Source organism: Pezoporus flaviventris, unplaced genomic scaffold (assembly GCF_033815535.1).
Source record: "Pezoporus flaviventris isolate CSIRO_AGI_PZ_B2104156 unplaced genomic scaffold, CSIRO_AGI_Pfla_v1 ptg000015l, whole genome shotgun sequence".
In the NCBI taxonomy this organism is placed as follows: Eukaryota; Metazoa; Chordata; class Aves; order Psittaciformes; family Psittacidae; genus Pezoporus; species Pezoporus flaviventris.
Window position 1 is genome coordinate 38,339,668 of NW_026892563.1, and position 17,372 is coordinate 38,357,039.

The window sequence follows — 17,372 nt, forward strand, 5'->3', positions numbered from 1 at the left end:
ATGGCATTTTTCTGTCCTTTCCACTCCTCAGCATAGTTTCTCATCCACTCAGCTGTGCTGGGGCAGCTGCCTGTAGGAGCCTGCCATGGGAGTCAATTGAATAGTTCCCTGTTCTGATGATACAGTCACCTTTTCTTCTTGTCCTCCTTTTAAACCTAATGTTTCTATTAGTCTGATGAACCATCAAGGGCCATGTTACCACAAATATTCTGTGGTGGTGGGGTGTGATATGTAGCCAGGGGCTGTCATTCCCAATGGCATTGAGACAGGAAGGCAAACTTGGAAGGGAATGTCTTGGATCATTTTCCTCATGAGAGCATCTGTAAGGTAAAATTCCACACTTAAGCACTTGGGAAGGTTGCCAGGACATCTCTGGAGCATTCCCCTTCACTTGGAGGAGTTCTCTGTTTTCATATCCGCCCCAAACACTTGGTTTGCACTGACTGAGGCAGTCACCGCCGAGGTGCTTTTTGGTGGTGGTGTCGATGATGGGTTTGGGGTTTCTGGCTGGGTTTTGGTTGGTTGGTTGAGGTTTGAACTGTAGCCTCCTTTTCATTATTAAGGCTTCTGAGCTTTACCTGAGCTCATGACTGGACCATTTTGTCCATATTTCCTCCTCTGCACAAGCTGATCTGGTCTTACAGTTCAGACGGGTGACACGCAGAACTCTTGAGGTAACCAGTCCTCCCGAGTGACTTTTATTTTGACTTTATCAGCAACACACAGAAAATGATATCAACAAAAAAAAAAAAACAACAAAACCCACCCCAAAACTAAACAAAAAAAAAAAAAAAACCCAAAACACATGAAACAAAGAGAAACCCCTTTATCTCCTTTGAGTCTGGAACAAGTGAGCGCTGTGACTACTTGTAGCTAGGGAAAAAACAGCAGGTCCCTGCTAAACTCAGGGGAAAGTCCACACACCCACAGGCCACTACCACCTCCATTCAGCTGAACCAAGGAGCCTATTCCTTCCCTTTCCCTGTGGGTTACGTGGCTCAGCCCAAGCTTGTCTTCCTTATTCCTGCAGAGAGCCCCATATCCTAGGGCTGAGCAAGAGGATGCCATGGACCAGTTTTCATGTCAACAGTCTGCAGGTGGTGAAGTGGCCACCACAAGAGTTCCTCCCATGTCAGAGCCCTGCTGTGAAAAACATGTACCTCATTCCCAGCCAGATTTTGGGTTTGATTTCAAGCTTATTCTCCTCTACTGGAGTAGAGAACTTGCCTCTATGTCACATCTTCCCTTCATGGGAAGAAAATATCAAAGATAGATTATGAATGTAATAGCATAAAAATGGCTGTGCTCTGCTATGGCTGATACAAGCTCCCTACAAAAAGGCACTGAAACTCAAGGCATTATATAGAAACTTCATGTAAACAAGGGTCAAGGTCATCCTGACCTGGCAGTCATACCTAGGCCATCATATTCAAAAGCCAGCGAGGAACTGATCCTCCACAAATTGCCTAATCCCCATTTCAACTCACTTATACTCCACAGCATCCTCTAACAATAATTCTTCCACCTTTGTGACGCAGACAATGAATTCCCTTTTGTTTGCAGTGAAATTGCTGCCTGAGCTCAACCCTCTTTCCTTTAGATCAGATTAAAATAGATCAAACACCTCAAGTTCTGCACATTCAAAAGCAAGATCTTTAGGCCCTAAATCAGGGGTTTTGTACCACTCTTCTAAATATTTTTCCACCTCCTTTTTCAACTCATGGATACTTTCAAGTAACTTGTGCTGTAAACAGAGGTAACACAACCTGTTTGGTCTTTGAGAACCTATTTTATACAGCATGTTATCATGCATCTCCATCCCTGGAGTCTTGTCTGCCCAGCATACTTAGCTTGTTCCCAAAGTGAGATCCACATACTTTGTTGCTCAACATACAACCTTATGTTTTAATTGTAAGTGTGATTTTGCCAGGGGTCTTAGGAGGCGGTTGCTTCCCATTAACCTGGACAAATGGGAAGTGAGCACCATGCTAGGAGAGACAGTCACACCTGCAGAGCCGTGAAGCACTCCTAACCACATTTCGGCGGAGTAAGACAGCCACGGACATCAGAAGGCAGTTGAATGTGGCATCCTAGCACGGGAAGCTCACCCAGTCTGGATTCCCAGGATGCTTTCATCTCCTCAGCAAAGGGTCTGGAGTATTTACACAGGACACGATCATTAGATGCTTCAGCTTCTACTCTCAAGCACGCTGTGCAGCTAGAGAGGGCCCTTTGGCCTTCTGTGGCTTTATGAGCAAAAGCTAACAGCGAAGCCTGTTACCATGGGGGAAATGCTGCCCAGCATGGTTGGTTCCCCCCATGGACAGTGGGACCTCACCCATGGAAAATTATAAATAGCACCAAACCCCAAAAATCCAGCTTAAACCCATGTTTTCCCCATGCAGCCTTGATTGTACCCCAGGGACTGACTCCAGGCAGAACTCACTAATATTGGAGCTCCACCTTGGGAACCCAGACTTCAGTCCTTGTCATGAACTGTGAGGTCTCATAGTTTCAATCCTTCCTTAGCATTTTTAAAGTCCATTTACATACAGGTAGAGTTCCATCTCTTTGTTCCCAGCCTCCTTCAAATCAGCCAACTTTACACCAGCGAAGCCTGTTGTAGGTGCCATAATGACAGCAGTCCTCCTCCAGTGTGGTGAGACATGAGGATACCCCAGAGCCAGCAGGGTCTCTGCTGTGCTGAAGGCTAGCCAGATGCTGGGCTTCATCAGCAGGAGCACAGCAAGCAGTGGTTAATCCCATCTTCATGGCACATCTGCAATGCTGTGAGACACTGACACACTGGAGCAAGTCCCGCAATGGGTTCTAAGATGGCTGTGGGTGGAGGACAAAGGGGAGTTAACTGCTGCCTGCTACTACCCAAAGTGGGGTTAGAGGGAAGATAGAGCCAGACTCCTCTCACAGGACCACAGAGAAGGGCCACAAGGCAAGGAGCAGAGGTTGCAACAAATCAACTTCCTATGGGACCCAGGGAAAAGCCTCTCCTGTGAGGGTGCCTAGGCAGTGGAACAGGTTTTCAGAGAGGCTGGAGAGCCTCCACAATTGGAGATGTGCAGGACTGGCCAGGCCCTGAGCAACCCAGTCTAGTTTGGGTCACCCTGCTGGGAGCAGAGGAATGGGGTAGAGACCCCACAGGTGCCTTCCCAGGGATCTTCCAATGATGCTGTGACTAACAAGTGGGTTTATTTGACTCTGCATTTTTCCTTCGTGGGCCAGTAGAAGAAGCTACCTTACAAAATGATGCAGGCTGCTACCTGCCTTGAGGTGCCAAATGAGGAGGGAATGGAAAGAACCAGCTCAGCTGCTACTACACTCTGAATTGCAGCCTGTCACACAGTCATGTTAATCCAGCATAAATGCATAGCATTGCAGAAAGGGGCAATCCCATCTTCCCTTTCGTCTCTCCTGCTGCCTCTCTTTTGTCAACACTGATGAGCAGCAGAGAATTGATCCAGCTGAAAACTAAACTATAGAGAAATAAATCCATTTCTATTCACAGTGAACCCTTTCAGTTTAAAAATGCACCATCTCCCTCCCTAGTGATTTTTGCTCAAAGCAAAGTGGTTGGGGATCACCAAATCAGAGACTATTCTTCTCAGGAGTATTCTGGAGCACTGCTATCCCCTTCCTTGCTGTGCCATCATCTGCAGGAACCTTCCCAGGGTTTGTATTCTTCTGCAAATGACTTCTCATAGCATTATATGTTCCTTCAGTTACACTTTACTTTATTATTTCTAGCTTTCTCACAAGGAAAGAAGTAACATATTCTTTACTAATAAGTAATTGCCTGTAGCTTCCAGAGCTCCAGTGTACCACAAGATATGGTCTCATGTTCTCCTGCCATCATGCACCATGAAAACACAACATGTGGGACAGATCTACTTTTCCACAGTTCCTGAGGACACATGCAGCTAAGCTTAGAGTCAGACCTCTGTGTTTGCTGTGTGATGCTCATCCCCCAGCGTCTGAAACAAGTTAAGGTGCCTCTTCTATGTCAGAGGGACCCATGATGCTGCCAAGAATAAGACATAGAGAGACACAGAGAAGATGTGAGCCCCTTGAGCAGAAGACACATCCTTCTGTGGCAACATTGCTTGGGGGGGGGGGGGAATTCTTGCTGTATTGTCAGTTGACAGCAACAGGAGTAATGGGGATCTGACCCTGGCGTATGTGGATCAGCCTCTCTTTTGGCACCCAGGAGACCATCAGTATTCCCCCATATCAGCTGCTGGAAGGTCTTACACCAGCAGACACAACCCATATCTGTTCTGGAGCTCCCCCAGGCGAAAACAGTTCTGCAGTGTCCCTGCAAGACTGCCAAGAGACTGGAAACTGAAAGCAGCCACTCTTTAGGAGTTTGTGTGTGATCTGTTGGGGTAACCCAGGCTCCCTGGTTTCTCTGGGTGTCCAGCATCCTTCTCCTAGCCTGTCCTGACATCACTCTTACCACCAGCCTTGGTGCTGACGCCTCTTTCAGAGGTCTTGTTTGCTGGCCATTTCTAGCAGTGCTTACATGCTTTCTGCACTGCCTCTGATGTCCAGCGCTGTCATCCAGCTCTGCAGCTGGCACTGGAGCTTCCAGACCTCCAGGGCCCAAAGGACCCTGCAGGGTCAGATCCTTTCTCTTCAGCTCCCCCTGGGAGAACCATGTTCTGGGAGTCCCACTCTCAGACCAAAGTTCAGCTCCTGTCAGAGTGCTCCTCACCCTCTTTCAGCCCATACCTGAGTCAAGGGAATCTCATAGGACCCCTCTGCTATTGCCCCAGTCACTCAGCAGCACACAACACATTGAATCAGTGCCTAACTCCTTCAGCTCTGTGTCAGGTCACTGGAACTGAGAGCTTTCTCCTCACAGTTCGCATGCTTCTCCCATCCCTTGCATGTGTTGGGCTCCTGGGTACATCTTTGCTCTTGAGAAAACTCACTGCAGCCCTGGGATGTCTGGGAGCCTATCACATATTTTTCCATTGGATTAAAAGCATGGCATGAATGCTGCAATGACAAGTCAAAATGTAACCTGGTTTGCTTGCATGGACTTTGGTAGTTGATCCACCTCACCCTCTGTGTTGCAAAACACAGAGGCTGTGACATCAAAGACATCCTGCGGCATCAAAGACTTCGCCTGAGTAGGTATTGGCCAAGGTACCGATATCCATCACCATCTCTGCAGGTAGATATCTAAAGAGCATCCCTTCTTTCTCCCCGGAAGGATCTGGAGGCCCTGTGAAAGAGAACACACTTCTATGCAGCTAATGCTGGCCAGATACAAGATGCTTAGCTGACAAATATGCCCATCAGTGCTGTAGATTAAATCGTTGGCTTGTTTTGGTTTTTTAGCTGCAATGCAGCCCCCAGCTTCAATGAGCATCCCCCAGTGTCGTTCCTGACTTTCTAATCCAGGTTTCTCTGGGATATTCTGCTGTCTGCTGAGGATTGTCATCCAAAGGTCACTCACCTTTTAACGCTGAAAAGAAACAAACAGGCTGCAGATTTGTCCAAAGACTCCATAAAGCCATGTTTCCATGGGGTTCTGGGAAGCAGGCCACCACTAGCCTCTCCTCAGCTCCACATCACAGACCTGTGGTGACTCAGGCACTTCCCATTCAGCAAATCCTCTAAAATAGACCTATTCAAAAGAGCTTCCCAGTAGGTGTCAGGCAGCCAGACACGCTTCCTCCTGCCAGCCCTTCTGCAGAGGCACATTGTGTTTTGCCCAGATCTACTGGAAGTTGTGAACTTTCTGTTTTCTGATCCTCTTCCCCTCACCCCTTGTTGGGATTTGTCACCTCAGATAAATGAGTCCCTCTCCTAAGACCACTCTGACGTGTGGTGTACCCTGGCCCTGGGAAGATAGCGTGCTGCTTCCAGGTACTGCAGAGGGACAGAAGTCTGGAGCAACTACTTCCTCCCGTGAGAAAGGAAACGTGTTTGGTGCCCACCCTGGGCTTAAAACTGAGCAGTTTCATAATCAGAATGGATCCCAGATTGGTGCCTCGGTAGAAACCATCGCAGCCTTTTGTGAGAGAAGACTGGCTTTCATTCCTCTACCTCAGGGGTGCTTTTCCACACGGTGCCTCTCACACAAAGCCTGCCACGTCTTGAGCATCAGCTCTTTCTGGTTCAGGGTTCTGCTGCTTGGCCCTTCCACAGCCACAAGGTGTTAACTTGAGAACCGCTGTATCTGTCCCAGTCACCCAGAGAAGGGCAGCTCTGCTCCTTCCCCTCTTTCTCTGAGCTTGGATCTCCCTGAGCTTCCCAGTCAGTGCCAAAAGTCTCGCAGCTCATCCCAGCCTGACCCCTGGGAACCTCACTGCCTCCCTAGGCACCTGCCCGGTGCTTTTGCTCACACCATGTCCCCTGCCAGACCTTCCCTTCTGTCTCCCTGGTTTCTGTTTGCAGTCCCTCGCCAAAAGTTATTTGTTATCTCTTATTAGTAAGTAACTACTTTTTGCCTGTTGTGTTTGCTTTAGCTCTGGGCAAACAGCAATCAGGACCTTTTGCATGAGGTCCTTTTGGTGGGTGCTCTACCTCAGGAACACCCAGACCAGCTGATCTCAAGCTGCATGGTCTGATAGCCCAGCCTTCAAGTCATAGCACGAGTTAAAGTCTGCAAATCAATTATAGAGCACCTCAAAATGTCAGCATAAAGCAGAAGATTGTGACTAACTTCAGACTGCTGCAAGGACTAAAATATGAAAGTGGAATCACTCAGAGAGAGACATGGTATCACAGAAATCTGGAAACAACGGAAAATTCCTTCAGCAAGATTAACTCAATGATTCTGCAGAATAGTGCTTTCTATTCCTACTTTTCTTGGTAAGTGTAATTTGCACACCCAAGACATGTCAAGACAGACAAGAAAAACAATGTATGAAGGTTGTGTGCGAGGTGACTGCTGCAGGTAAGTCTGGAACCTGGCTGAAGCTACCTAATGCCTAACACAGACAAGGGAGTATTTAGTGAGCTGGGCTGCTTCATCCCTGTCCTGCACTGCTCCTGTCATAGCCTGACCCTCCTTGCCCATGGCTCTGCTGGTGTCCCACACGTCCCTGTCAGCCCCTCTGCCCGGGGGACGCAGGCAGGCAGTTCTGAGAAGATGCCCTGGTGCTGCTCTTGCCCCGGTCACTGTTACTTCTGTGGCGGGTCCTGTTCTGGGAGATGACGAAAATGCCATTCGAGGGAGTCAGCATTTCAAATGGGTCGTTCGAACGTCACAGGTGTCTTTGCTAAAGATAGCCTGTGCTGAGTAAAATGGTACCTCCAAACCCTGCATTTCACAACACGCTCACTCAGCATAATAACCCCTCAGCCTAAGTGCCCCCCAGTGCCAGGCAGCTCCTGGCACCTCTCTGGGCTCTCCATCTGTCCTTTGTGACCGCCTCCTGGGAAGCAGCAGTAAGATGGGAATAAGTGTCTGTCCTTAACTGGTTCCTAGGAGAAAGCACTTCCTAGACAGGGATGAGGTGAAGGGTGGTTTTGGGGACTAGAAGGGAATAATGTCAGGGTGCTGAGGCTCAGAGTGAAGACTGGATCAGAATGGAGGGAGAGAGTAGTGAGTTCAGTGTGTCCCCTGAGTGAAGCTAGGGGAGGGGGAGCTCATGATGCTGGGCGGTGGAGCTGTATGTGCCTTCCCACCACGGTTCCATCTCCCTTCTCTCTCGTCTTCATTCACCCACACTCACACCACTCTCGCACTGCTGATTCAGGGGAAAGAGAGGTTGGTGCTTTCTGCTTGGACTGGCCACCACAAACTGTTTTTCTTGAAGAGGAGGAAAAAACACCTCCTGTTAACCGTCACAAGTTCTCCCCCATCTTCTCTCTTCCTCTCTCACACAATGCCATGGGCTGTGTAACAGAGGGGCACAAAGACCACTTCAGAGCAGTTCCCTGGGGACACAGAGGCACAAAAGGTTGCACCAGGTTCCTGTGCACCAATACAACTCTTCTGGGGGCTGAAGAGCTGAGTGTAATAAAAGAGATGAGAGCTGTCACCACAACAGGGGCTGCTGAAATGAGGTGTACCACTTGCTCTTTTATCCTCCACCTTCACCACCAGCTGAGGAAAGCTAGAGAGTGAGCAAGGATCCTTCCACAGTGAAGAAGTGCCTGCTCTGAGTCATGTCCCTTCCCTCACCCCCAGCCCACCCTCAGGGCATGAGCTGCCAAGGGGCTTGGTTGTATGACACCCGTCATGAAGGGCTGATTAAGTCTGAAAGAGCCAGAGTCAGTGGGTTGCTGGAAAGTGTGAGCCACAACAGTGGTGGGTTCTCTGAGGCAAAAGGGGCCCCCAGGCTGAGGCACATGGATGGAAATGTATTGCCCTATGCAAAGCTTATCAATCAGCTGCACGGGAGCTGGACTGAGCACCCTCAGAGCACAAGCTTGGGTGGGTTTTCCCCAGCGCTGCTGGATTAGGAGGGTCCCTTCCTCACCCCTCTCGCAGTGCTACAGCCTGCAGCCCCTCTTCTCACTGCCGGCTGCTTCTCCTGCTTCTCCTGTCTGCCCCCTCAGACCTTCTCAGCTTTGTCCTATATTGCTGCTGGGCTCAGGATTGATGGGTCACATGTGCTCTGGTTGGAGGTCACCACAGACTCTTTCCTCATACTGCTTGTGAAACTAGCACATTTGAAGGATTAAATGGAGGGAGAGGGAGGAAAAAACCCAAACACAACAAAAATAAAAGAAGAGCAGGAAAAAAGATGAGCGTGTTCTCAAAAGCCCTGAAACAATCAGTGAAAAGCTGAAAGAGGCGGAAAGATCAAACCAAAAAAGGTAAGAGATGAAAGAAAAACATGAAGGGCACTTGCTGGGAAGTGTCTTCTACACTTTTTCCACTGTCTATGTAGAAGCGAAACCTGTAAGAAAAACAACAGCGACCCAAAGAATTTCCACTCAAAGATGCTTAGAGCAGTGTCTCTGGTCCCTCTCTTACACTGGCTTCAGCTCTGCCCTCACGTGCCTCAGACTTTGTACTGGTTTCTTGGCCATGACGCATCTTCTTAGTGATATGGGGAAATCAGCTGCCCACCTGCAATATAAGGGCATCTAGGGGAATGCTTTGATCAGAAAGAGAGAGGCAGCAGAAGAGCAAGCACATCCAGCTGCCCCCCTTTGTTCATCCTCCCACTTCATCATCTCCTTTGCTTGTGCCTCATTTTTGCTGAGCTCTTAAAGCTTCCAACCTGACCAAGCACAGACCTGAGTGGGAAGACAAAGACCCTCGCATCTGCTGGATGCCGCCATGAGGCCCGTGTTCCCAGTGCTGTTCCTCACCTTCACTCTGCTGGCTTTCAATGGTGAGAGGGGCTGAATGTATCAGGGAGGGCAGAGTAGTTCAGTAAGCTGAATCTGGCTGTTCCTTGGTCTCTGACAGGTCTGGAAGGGAGGCAGTGCCCTTCTAACCCCAGTGAAGATAGGCAGATACTGCTCTCTGCTCCGTGAGTCCCACCCTTTGCTGAGCCCTCCATCTCATTGCAGCTGGCCACATCCTACCAGGAGAAGCAGAGGTGGGAAGCAGGAAGCAGAAAGTATGGGCCAGAGCGGGGAGTTCAGCCGTGCTGCCTTGCTACCTGAGCCACAGAAAGATGGGGAAGAGCTGGAAGCAACTGCCTGACAAGACATCTGTGCTTTGGAAGCGGCTTGGGGGAAGGTACGCCAGGGCCAGGACAGATCCGTGTCCTTGGGGGGGAACTGGGGAGGGTGTGAGAGACTTTTGGCCCCTGTTCTCCTTCCCCACATTCCTTCCTTCCTGCTCCCCCCTCCTTGATCTCACTGGTGCCTTCAGCACGAGCCACTCACTCGTCCCACCAGCAGCACCCACCAGGAGCCACACGTAGTGCTGGAGGTGGAGGACTCGGGGCTCAGGAAGACGGCGCTGCCCATGAGGCCCCGGGTGTCACTCCAGGACTCTGCCTTACGCAACGGCAACTTCTCCCTGCGCATCAGCCCGGTGCGGAGCGAGGATGCCGGGCTCTACGAGGCGTGGGTGATGCGCAACACCAAGGCGCAGAGCTGCCACGTGGAGCTGGAGGTCATCACAGGTAGGAGGAAATGGAAAACCTGGGGAACATTGGGTTTAGGAGTGGGGAGGTTGTAAGGGTGGGACGGGCAGGGGATGCCGTGTCTGCCAGAGCAGGGTAGAGAACAGGGAGCCGCCTCCTGGAAGAGCACAGCTTCCTGCTGTCTGCTTTCAGCTCTGGAGAAAGGGCTGCTTGAGGGACAAAGCTAGGGCACAAGGGGCAGTCCTAATGTGACCTCAGCTTCCCCCTCTGCCACTTGTTTTTTCTTACAGTAACCCTCAGTCCACCCAGCCCTGTGGTGGCAAATGAGCCGCTCCTGTTGCAGTGCAACTCCAGCCACCGTGCGAGCCTCGTGGAGACATGCTGGTTCCACAATGGGCGCCTGGTCCCCACCTCCAGGACCTTCTGCTCCTCGCATGGGGCTCTCTCCATCCTCCGGCCAACCATGAGCGATGCGGGCTCCTGGCGCTGCCAGCTCAGATACTCCGATAATGAGATCATTTCTGCCATGTACAACCTGCAAATTCTAGGTGAGCTCAGCCTCTGTGTTCCTGCTCCAGCATCCCCAGGTTGCTCAGTCTGATGTGACTGGCCAAACCCAGTGGCCTCAGCTTTCCAGCTCCCACCCCGTCCTCACCTCCCTTTGGAGCTCTTTCCAGCTACCACCCCACTTTGTCCTCTCTCTGGCTCAGGTTTTGAAGGCCCAGCCAACCCTGTGGTCTATGCTGCAGCTGGTTCTGCAGCTGATCTACCGTGCACCTTGAGCTACCTTCCCAGTGCCTTTGGGATCAATGTGGTGACAGCCCACTGGAGCCGCCTTGCAGGAGGACACTTGCAAGACCGGGGCATCTCCTACAATTCGAGCAGCAGAAGCTTCCCCCTTCATCTCCCTGCGGTGGGGCTGGGTGATGCAGGACAGTACCGCTGTGCTGTCTCTGTCAGCAGCAGGATGATCAGCAGGGATGTGACCCTGGCAGTGGTTACAGGTGAGGGGAGACAAAGGGAGGTGCATAACTCCTCAGGGGTCCCACGCTGCTTGCAGATAAACCTCCTCGCACGTCAGTGCGTGAGCATGGGTTGCTCCTGCTCGTAAGTTCCCACCCCAGGTTGGGAAACAAGTTCTCTGTTCAGGGCATTGCACTGCGCTGGACTCTGATGAAAGCAGGGGTTTTCCAGGGGAACTTGATTCTTCTTAAGACTGAGGAAGACAAAATAAATTAGATGGGGTAAAAAAGGAAGTGTGTTACAGAAGAAGGAGGGATAAGGAAGAGATGCCTGTAGATAAGGACTACCTGCCTGTAGTCCTTCCTAACGGTATTGCTTTCTCCTCTCCTGCAGTCACTCCAAGCATTCAAGGACCCGTTTCTGAGGGGAGTCACTTGCTGCTCATCTGCAGCCTCACACACCCTCAGGGACATGAACGTTTCCAGTGGAAGCAGCTTGACTCAGCCCCTACTAACAGCAAGCTGGCCAGGGCCACCTCCCATAACCTGCGGGGCCACAGATTCCAGATTGGCCCTACCTTGGAAATACCCCATGTGTCACAAAAGGATACGGGCACATGGGAATGCAGTGTGTATGGCCCAGAAGGCAGACTGGGAGCAGTGGAGTATGGGCTGCAGATCACAGGTACTGCTCCCCATGGATCCATAACAAAATCCTGTCTTCTCATCCTATTAATTCCCTAGTGCCCCTTCCTGTCTTGGCTTCACCCTGTCCAGCTTCACCCTGTGCTGTCCACTCTCCTCCTCTTTGGCTCCTTGGATCCCATCTTGCTGTTGTCTTGTCTTAGCTCTCACCAGTTCCTCCTGTTGCTGCTTCCAGTACCCTGCAGCCTCTTCCAGTTTGCCTGTCTTTCTGCAGACCCAGCCTTGCCCCAGTGCAAAATCAACCTTCCCCTCCTTCCTAACAGTGGTTGTTCCTTACAGGTGCCCAGGTCTCCAGCCCTCCCACCATCTTCAGTGGGCAGGTTACGTTTGGGCTCACACTCACCTTCTTCCTCCTGCTTATAGTCTGTGTCATGGCTCTGGCCCTACAAAAAAGGGTAAGTGTCCATTACCCCATTTCTGTTAGCTTTCCTGTACATCAGCCCTTATTTGACCTTATCCTTGTTTGACCTTACCCTGGGTGCCCTAGAGACAGCAGTAAAATGTCTCAGGGGCACAGCAGCCAGAGGAAGAATGGGAATCAGGCAGCCTCTGAAGATGTCATGGACATGAAGCAAAAGCTGTATCCTGGGCACCAGTAGGTCTGACTAACCATAGCATTCATCTGGGGGATGTCAGACACTTCAGAGGAAGATTAAACCCCCCTAGAGGACAATCACAGCCCAGCCTTGAAAAGTCTCTTGTTTATTCTCCCAGAGATCAAGCCATGCTGTAATAGAGCAGGGTTAATTTCCAGGCTTTTGTAGGTGTCCTTTCTTATTCCTTATCTGGATACTTTGATGTAACAGTCTCCTGTTCTGTATAAATGCCTGCTGGTCCCCTGATGCTGATCTCGATGCTGGTCTGTTGTGGCTGGCTCAGACCTCACACCTGGGCTGTCTGCTGCCTTAATTTGATCAGCTTGTTCCAGTATCTTGTCTCCTGAAAACTCTGCCTTGCCTTTATGATCCCAGAGACCAGACCAGGACTGATCCCTCCCCAGCACGTCACTGGAAAAAGAACGTGTTCCCTGAAAATCATTTACACATCAAATTCTTCCTTTAGGGTTTCCCTTTACTGACCAAGGACTCTTTTGCAGAGTAGCTGTGATGTAGTTGCCTTCTACTTAGCTTCTTGGAAAGGGCCCACAGTGAAAATCCCCTTCCAGTGCAGAAGGGGCTGTATTGATTGCCTGTGTGTCACCAGACACTTTACTGCTATCGGGGGCCCTGGGATCTACCTCTTTTCCATTGTCTAGGAAGTTACTTGTTAAAGCAAGATGTGAAAGTGGGTCTGTCTTCCGTTTGTTTTCACCTCATTTTGCAGGAACCTTCATACCTTTAATTATTCTCTCTGAAAAAAAGTGTTGTAAAATCAGGCATCCCATAGAACCTGGCAATGGCCTGACCATTGCCCACAGCATTTTTTGCTCTCTCTTGGGCATGTCCTGTCTTTGTTATTCCTTATACCTATGACACCACAGAGGATAGTGTTGAACCAGCCTTTCCCAGAAGAAACTGCATGTCTCAGAGAGTGGGACTGGGGCTCTTCCCTGACTGTAGGAGGGAACAAGAGCCTCGTGGTTGCAAGCAGCAGGACCACATCTTCCATGGCAGCCCAGACTTGTGCCATTCAGTCTCTCTTCCATGCTTGATATTGCCTTTTTCTTCCCTTTCAGGCACGGTCTCCTGCCTTCCCTGCGCTGGATGGGATGATTGCAATTGCTATGCCGAGGAAGAAGGAGGTGGAGGAAAACCAGAAAGAGAACATCCAGCAAACTGAGTGCTGATGGCAGCAGGGACCAGTCTGCATGGGAGGATGAAACTCTGTGTGCCATGCTGCAGAGAGATGGACACTATGCAGACCTCTCAGGAGGGTCTAGGGATGGCGTGATGATAGCAGGAAGCTGTGGGAGATCTGTACCTGCAAAAGGGCTGGAAGCTGCATATGAGGGCAAAACACGACTCATCTCTGCAGCAGCACAGATGCTTTGGAGCTATTGGGAGTATTCGAGCCGGTAGCTATTGCCTACTCCAGTGACACCTCCCTCTCCCACCCTTTGCCCCTCCTTCATGGCCTCTCTCACAGCCTTTTAGTGGTGGGACACTTGGACCCAGGAGATAGCTGGAACCCAGCTCCCTTGCAGCCCAATGGTGCTTTCTACACACACACACCTCACACACACACACACCCCCCCCTGCTTTCTTCTCCCTCTCCCCACCCTGCCCTGCTCTAGCTCTCATTCAGGGGCAAAGGGGACCCCACAGAGAATGGCACGTGTTGCACATTTTGAACGCTTTATTTTATTAGAAACTCATTTTAGAAACTAAAATAAACCTGCCTGACCAAAACACCTGCTGTCCCCTGCGTGTGCCTGGGGAGGATTGTGCCTGGTGCTGGTGCCGGGTGTACCAATGCCCTGTGGGAAGCAGCTTCTAAGGACTTTCCTGCCTTCTCTATCTCTTTCAGCTCTGTGTTATTGAAGTTGCCTGTTCATTTCTGACATTTTCACAGTAGGGAAGGGGAAATTGAATGCCACTAGAGAAGAAGAAATCACAAGTTAAAGCTCCTCTTTGCTGTGTTTCAGAGTCTTTTGGTTTTTCTCCTGCCTGGCTGTCACTGTTGATTCATTTCTTCCTTTAGCCCTCACATTTTCCTGGTAGATCTTCAGTTGATGTTATGGGTCTCTGTCACTCTCCTCCTGCTACGGATATACTTAGTAAGCATGAATCCACCAGGCCCCATCTTTCAAGACCCCCAATGTGTTTAGGTTTCATGTAGGTAGAGAATGTTCTTCAACTCCTCTCCAAACAGCCATGGAGGACTGCAGTCACTGCATGCCACCCCAGAGGAAGCCTCACTAGTAAAGAGAGTGACACAAGTAGTTTCTTCCATATGGGTCCTTAAGCTGTGGCTGCTTAGGGAGGTGGTGGTACAAAAGCTGATCTCTCAGTGTTTAGGATGGAAGATTCACTTGACTTGAGTAGAGGGCTTCACTGCCAAGCCAGCTTTTCATTATTTCAGCAGGCACATGAAGAGGCCTTCTTGCTCTGTGGCTCTCACCTTTCTCCCCAAAGAGCTGGGGGAGACAGGTACTCAGGTCCTTCAGGCACACAGGTATTGAATGCGCTCAGGGATCCTCATACTGCAAGTAGTGGAGCAGCACCCAAAAAGTCACAAGTAGCGCACTCTGTGGAGCATGTCTGGACTCTGCAGTGATTTAGCTATCCAGCTATTCACATCTTTTACTGAAAATGATACCCATTTCTCCACTGAGTCCTAGAGAAACGCAGCAGAGGTGTGAGGTAGACTTGTCTGCTTCAACTGTCCCACACAGCCACTGAAACAGAGCCAACACAAGGCAGGACAGTCCAGCATGGCACCAGGCAAATGATAACGCTGCAACTGTTTTCAGGTTGGGGTGATCTGTGTAGCTCAGTCTCCTCTCTCTGCCAGATGCTTTGGAGGTAGAGAAAAGGTGGGTTAAGCCCAGCAGGGCTAAGGAGCAATCCAATATTCAGCAGGACCACATCATGTTCTCCCAGTGCCTGTTGACAGTGGTTTGCTCTCTCTTCTCATACACAATGGGATGCTCTCTCTCCTCCTGTAGGTAATAGTGTTAGCATTGCCTGTTACCAGCCTGGATGTTCTCATTGCTCAGATGTGTGCCTGGTCTGTCTTTAAACTTCAGTGTTTTCTTGTAGTCTCTGACTTCCTCTGGCAATCAGTCCTCAGGTCAGCTTACTCACTGTGTGAAAACAGTTCCTCTTTATCAGCTTTGAATTCAAAGCTTTCTGCTTTCATCATCTACTTTCTCCTGTCACAAAGGCTGGAAGAAGAGGGACTCCTAATCTGTCATCCCTTAACCAGTCACTATTCTACTGCCTTTTATCACACCCATTTTTTCTACCTTCCCCATCCTCTCCTGACTCATTGCCTTTCAGGTACAAATCCCAGATTTTGGGGACTTTCTCCCTTACAGTTTGCTCAGGCCTATCTCTATGCATGGTCAACTCTCTTTGGATCCTTTGCTCTGGGGCTCTTGCCTGATCTGGTACAGTAACAGTAAGCCAAAGCCTAGAAATATTTATGCAGTTCACATTTTCCCTCCAGCTACATGATTTTGGGAACAGTGATGCTGAATTCCATTTGCCTTCCTGTTGCTGATGAGCACAGCTTGCTTCCATTTCTCCAAAGCTCTTGACATTTTCTCGTCTTCTAACAAATTCAAACAGCTTCATGTTGTCTACATACTTGGTCTTCTTGCTGCTTCCCTCCTTGAACACTAGAAACTCATGCCTTAATTCAGACTCTCTTGAGCCCCATTGCAGTTATGTTTGGTTATGCTGCAAGACCTGCGTATGCAGGAGGCACAATCATCATAATACCAGTAGTAGTTCCTGAAAATACTGTCTTTGTAATAGAGAGAACAACGGTGTCTGAGGTGTATAATCTGTGTGGCACTATCATCTACAAAGGCCACGAGGCCTCAGATATGGTTGAGTATAAATACAAATTCCACCAGCTCTGTCTGAAGTACTGAGAATGACATCTGAAGCTTCACAGATGTTGAGACTTGCTTTTGTAACCAGCAGAGCACTTTGTGCAGATGAGCATCACTGACAAAATACAGGCACCAACAAAAGCCACAAGCACGGCCATTGAGCTGCTTTGAATGACAGACCTCAAGGAAATCTGAATCAGGATGGCATGAGGGAAATCAGGAGAGTTGAAGTGGAAGGAGCAAGAGTCTGCACAATAAAGCAAACAAATCTGGAATTCTGTCCCAAGTGCAGTCAATAAGTAGGAACAGCAAATAAAGAGCAAATAAAGCAAATGTCATGCGAAGGAAAGAGACTGGATGCTTTTCCACAAAGATACAGCTGCAGGTGCAAAAATCATAGATAAATATTGCCAATGGTCCAGCATTCTGGATGTGTGTCCACAAGCCACTCTATCACTCCTCTCCTCAGCTGCACAGGGGAGAGAAAACAGAATGAAAGCCTCATGGGCTGAGATAGGGACAGAGAGAGACACTCACCAGGTGCCATCATGGGCAAACCAGACTCCATTTGGAGAAAATATATGTAATTTATTACCAGTAAAATCAGAGTTGGATCATGAGAAATCAAACCAAGTCTTAAAACACTTCCCCCCATCCCTCCCTGCTTTCCAGGCTCAGCTTCACTCCATCACAGCAGTTTGGAGGGATGGGGAATGGGGGTTATGGTCAGTTCACCACAGGTTGTCTCTGCCCCTTTCACTCCTCAAGGGAGGACTCCTCACACCCTTCCCTTGCTCCAGCGTGGGGTCCCTCACACAGGAGACAGTTCTACATTAACTTCTCCTACATGAGTCTTTCCCACGGGCTGCAGTTCTTCATGAACTGCTCCAGTGTGGGTCCCTTCCACGGGGTGCATCCTTCAGGAACAGGCTTTAATCTTTAATCCCAAATTAATCTCTTGTTGTAAAAAAAACCCCAATACTGTCAGAAAGAAAATAATCAGAACTAGGTCCAGCTGTTCTGCGTCCAAGATTTCTGAGGGATTTCAAGTGAGAGGCCAAGGAAGTGCCAGCGAATAGTGTAATCTGACGAGAAGCAACTAGAAACCACTCATTTGTTGTGGTGTTGGCATGTTGGGCACAACCTTTAAGAAATAATAAGAAATTGGAACCAGATCTG

At 49.6% G+C, this 17,372-nt stretch overlaps 1 protein-coding gene across 6 annotated transcripts; it reads left to right on the forward strand.

Annotated features, from left to right (window-relative positions):
• Positions 1-6,503: 6,503 nt before the first annotated feature.
• On the forward strand, positions 6,504-13,856 carry LAG3 (lymphocyte activating 3). Of its 6 annotated transcripts, none has more exons than XM_061454136.1 (9): positions 6,504-8,796; positions 9,199-9,320; positions 9,502-9,673; positions 9,838-10,064; positions 10,316-10,573; positions 10,736-11,029; positions 11,382-11,672; positions 11,972-12,087; positions 13,368-13,856. In XM_061454136.1, exons 2-9 carry the CDS (start codon positions 9,266-9,268, stop codon positions 13,476-13,478), a joined length of 1,524 nt encoding a protein of 507 aa, XP_061310120.1. In that variant the 5' UTR covers positions 6,504-8,796; positions 9,199-9,265; the 3' UTR covers positions 13,479-13,856. The 6 variants fall into 6 exon arrangements, with proteins under 6 accessions (XP_061310120.1, XP_061310122.1, XP_061310123.1 ...); XM_061454138.1 differs by having other exon boundaries at positions 6,504-6,925; XM_061454139.1 differs by having other exon boundaries at positions 6,504-6,846; positions 9,216-9,320.
• The last annotated feature ends 3,516 nt before the right edge of the window (positions 13,857-17,372 follow it).

What these genes read in the sequence shown, in the direction of transcription:
- LAG3 (XM_061454136.1), top strand. Translation starts at nt 9,266, where the DNA reads ATGAGGCCCGTGTTCCCAGTGCTGTTCCTCACCTTCACTCTGCTGGCT. An exon ending in CACTCTGCTGGCTTTCAATG is followed by an intron (nt 9,321 to 9,501) that starts GTGAGAGGGGCT and finishes ATCTCATTGCAG; the next exon opens with CTGGCCACATCCTACCAGGA. An exon ending in GTACAACCTGCAAATTCTAG is followed by an intron (nt 10,574 to 10,735) that starts GTGAGCTCAGCC and finishes TCTCTGGCTCAG; the next exon opens with GTTTTGAAGGCCCAGCCAAC.